This window comes from Lissotriton helveticus, chromosome 7, assembly GCF_964261635.1.
Source record: "Lissotriton helveticus chromosome 7, aLisHel1.1, whole genome shotgun sequence".
NCBI classification, from domain to species: domain Eukaryota; kingdom Metazoa; phylum Chordata; class Amphibia; order Caudata; family Salamandridae; genus Lissotriton; species Lissotriton helveticus.
Window position 1 is genome coordinate 366947690 of NC_136068.1, and position 2395 is coordinate 366950084.

The window sequence follows — 2395 nt, forward strand, 5'->3', positions numbered from 1 at the left end:
AGCTAAAAACAGAGGTACAGGAGATTTAGGGCTAGATGTAGGTCGGTCGGTAACGGCCGAAAATCGGTATTTTCGGCCGTTACCGACCGGTAAATCTGATTTGGTATGTAGGGCCCAGTATTTTACAGAATCAGTAAATTTACCGATCGGTAAATTTACCGATTCTGTAAAATACCGAATCGGTATTCATACCTATTCGGTATTTTTGATATGTAGGTGGGACTCTTCTGAGTCCCACAACGCTTACCGATTCGGTATTTTACCATCAAATATATTTGATGGTAAAATACCGATTCAGGTGTGCATGCACATGTGTGCATGCACACCTGTGCCATATGACAGGCAGACCTGCCCTTAGGGCAGGTATGCCTGCCACATGGCCCCCGAATCTTTTTTGGGGGTGCTAGAGGGTGTCAAAGTGACACCCCCTGCACCCTTGTCAAAATCTGTATTTACCGATTCGGTAAATACCGACCGGTAATGCCCCATTCATTCCTATGGGCTTCAAAGCCCATAGGAATGAATGGGGCATTACCAGTCGGTATTTAACGATTCGGTAAATACAGATATTTACCGATTCGGTAAAAGGAACATCTGGATGTTCCTACATCTCCACCCCTTAGATTTACCGATTTTTAATTACCGAATCGGTATGATTCGGTAATTAAAAATCGGTAAATCTATTTTACCTACATCGGGCCCTTAGTGATTTGTCAATGCCAGCATAATTAATGTCATGTGGAATTTGTGTATATTCCTGCATTTTTACAACAATGCAAAACACAGTCTGCTTTAACCCGCTTTATATAATTCATTTGTTCTCATTTCAGTGTTTTTCCTCAGGCAGGAGATTGTGAAACAGACCAGACAGTCAATTGGATATCATGTTACACCTCAACATGACGGACGTCAGACACTCTTCTTCCTTCATTCTCGCTGCCATCCCAGGCTCAAAAGCTGTGCACATCGGGATTTCGATCCCTTTGGGTTTCATGTATATTTTGACTCTTGTAGGCAACTCGGCTCTTCTCTTCATTATAAAAACCGAACAAAGCCTGCACAAGCCCATGTACATCTTTCTCTCCATGTTAGCCGTAACTGACCTCGGGCTCTCCATGGCCACGCTTCCCACGGTGTTGGGGGTCATTTGGTTTGAGCTACAAGAGATACCGGAAGATGCCTGCCTGCTCCAGATGTTCTTTATTCATGCCTTTTCAGTAATGGAGTCTTCAGTGCTGCTGGCCATGGCCTATGACCGAGTCATAGCCATCTGCAACCCTCTACGGTATTCCTCCATCTTAACCATGAAACTGATAACAACAATAGGTGCAATGATAGTGATCAGGGGGACTTCAGTTCTTCTCCCAATTCCCCTATTGGCGAAACTCTTTCCAAACTGTAGGAGTTACATTCTTTCTCACCCCTTCTGTTTACATCCAGATGTGATGAAGGATATGTGCCCAGGGAACCAAGTTAACAGCATTTATAGCCTATTTGCTGTGCTCTCCACCATGGGGTTGGACGCCATGTTTATCCTCCTGTCCTACGTTGTGATTCTATGGACCGTCTTTGGTTTTGCCTCAGTAGATGAACGGCTCAAATCTTTTAATGCTTGTGCAACCCATATGAGTGTGGTTGTTGTGTTTTATACCCCAATGTTAGCAGTCTCCATGATTCACAGGTTTGGCCACCATTATGTACCACCTCTTCTACAAATACTTCTGACTTTTGTGCACTTTCTGCTTCCTCCGACATTGAATCCAATTATTTATGGAATAAAAACCAAGAAGATTCAGTCCAAAATATTCAAAAAGGTCAATGACAGGAATGTCCTAAAAAAATAGACAGAGGTCAGTATAATTTTCTAAACTGAGAAATACATTTGCATCCTGTAACAAGATGCTCCCTAATTGGTCACAAACATCCTTGGTCAACTAAAATACACCTGAAACACCCACAGGTATTTAAATGTGGGTCATAAATTATTTAGAAACTTGCTGTAAAACCAAGTACATAAACATACCAGAGGTTCTACATGTTTGTACATCTGATTTACACTTCTGTGGTGAATAAATTAAATTATGTGTGTTTGCACTTGTTTTTTACCAGTTTTTTTACATTTAGCACACAAAATTACCACCCGGACAAATGCAGTGGAAAGTTTCGCTGCTAAACCTGAATGAGCACAATTTATGGTCAACTCATACTAGATTATAACGCTAAAACAGGTGAAAGTTGTGTTTTGAACTCTGTTTTGTATTATCATCCAAGTCTAAACATCCCCACTATTGCGTTGTTGTTTATTTTAGACACTTTATGTTGAGGATCAATATTGTTTCTCAAGATGTAATTAAGCCTTGTTTGCAGTGCTGTCCATGGGTGAGGTGATGCCAGG

At 41.4% G+C, this 2395-nt stretch overlaps 1 protein-coding gene across 1 annotated transcript; it reads left to right on the forward strand.

The window, feature by feature from the left end:
• The first annotated feature begins 836 nt into the window (after positions 1–836).
• On the forward strand, positions 837–2018 carry LOC144766770 (olfactory receptor 51G2-like). The gene has a single exon (XM_078650509.1). It carries the CDS (start codon positions 885–887, stop codon positions 1842–1844), a length of 960 nt encoding a protein of 319 aa, XP_078506635.1. The 5' UTR covers positions 837–884; the 3' UTR covers positions 1845–2018.
• Positions 2019–2395: the final 377 nt, after the last annotated feature.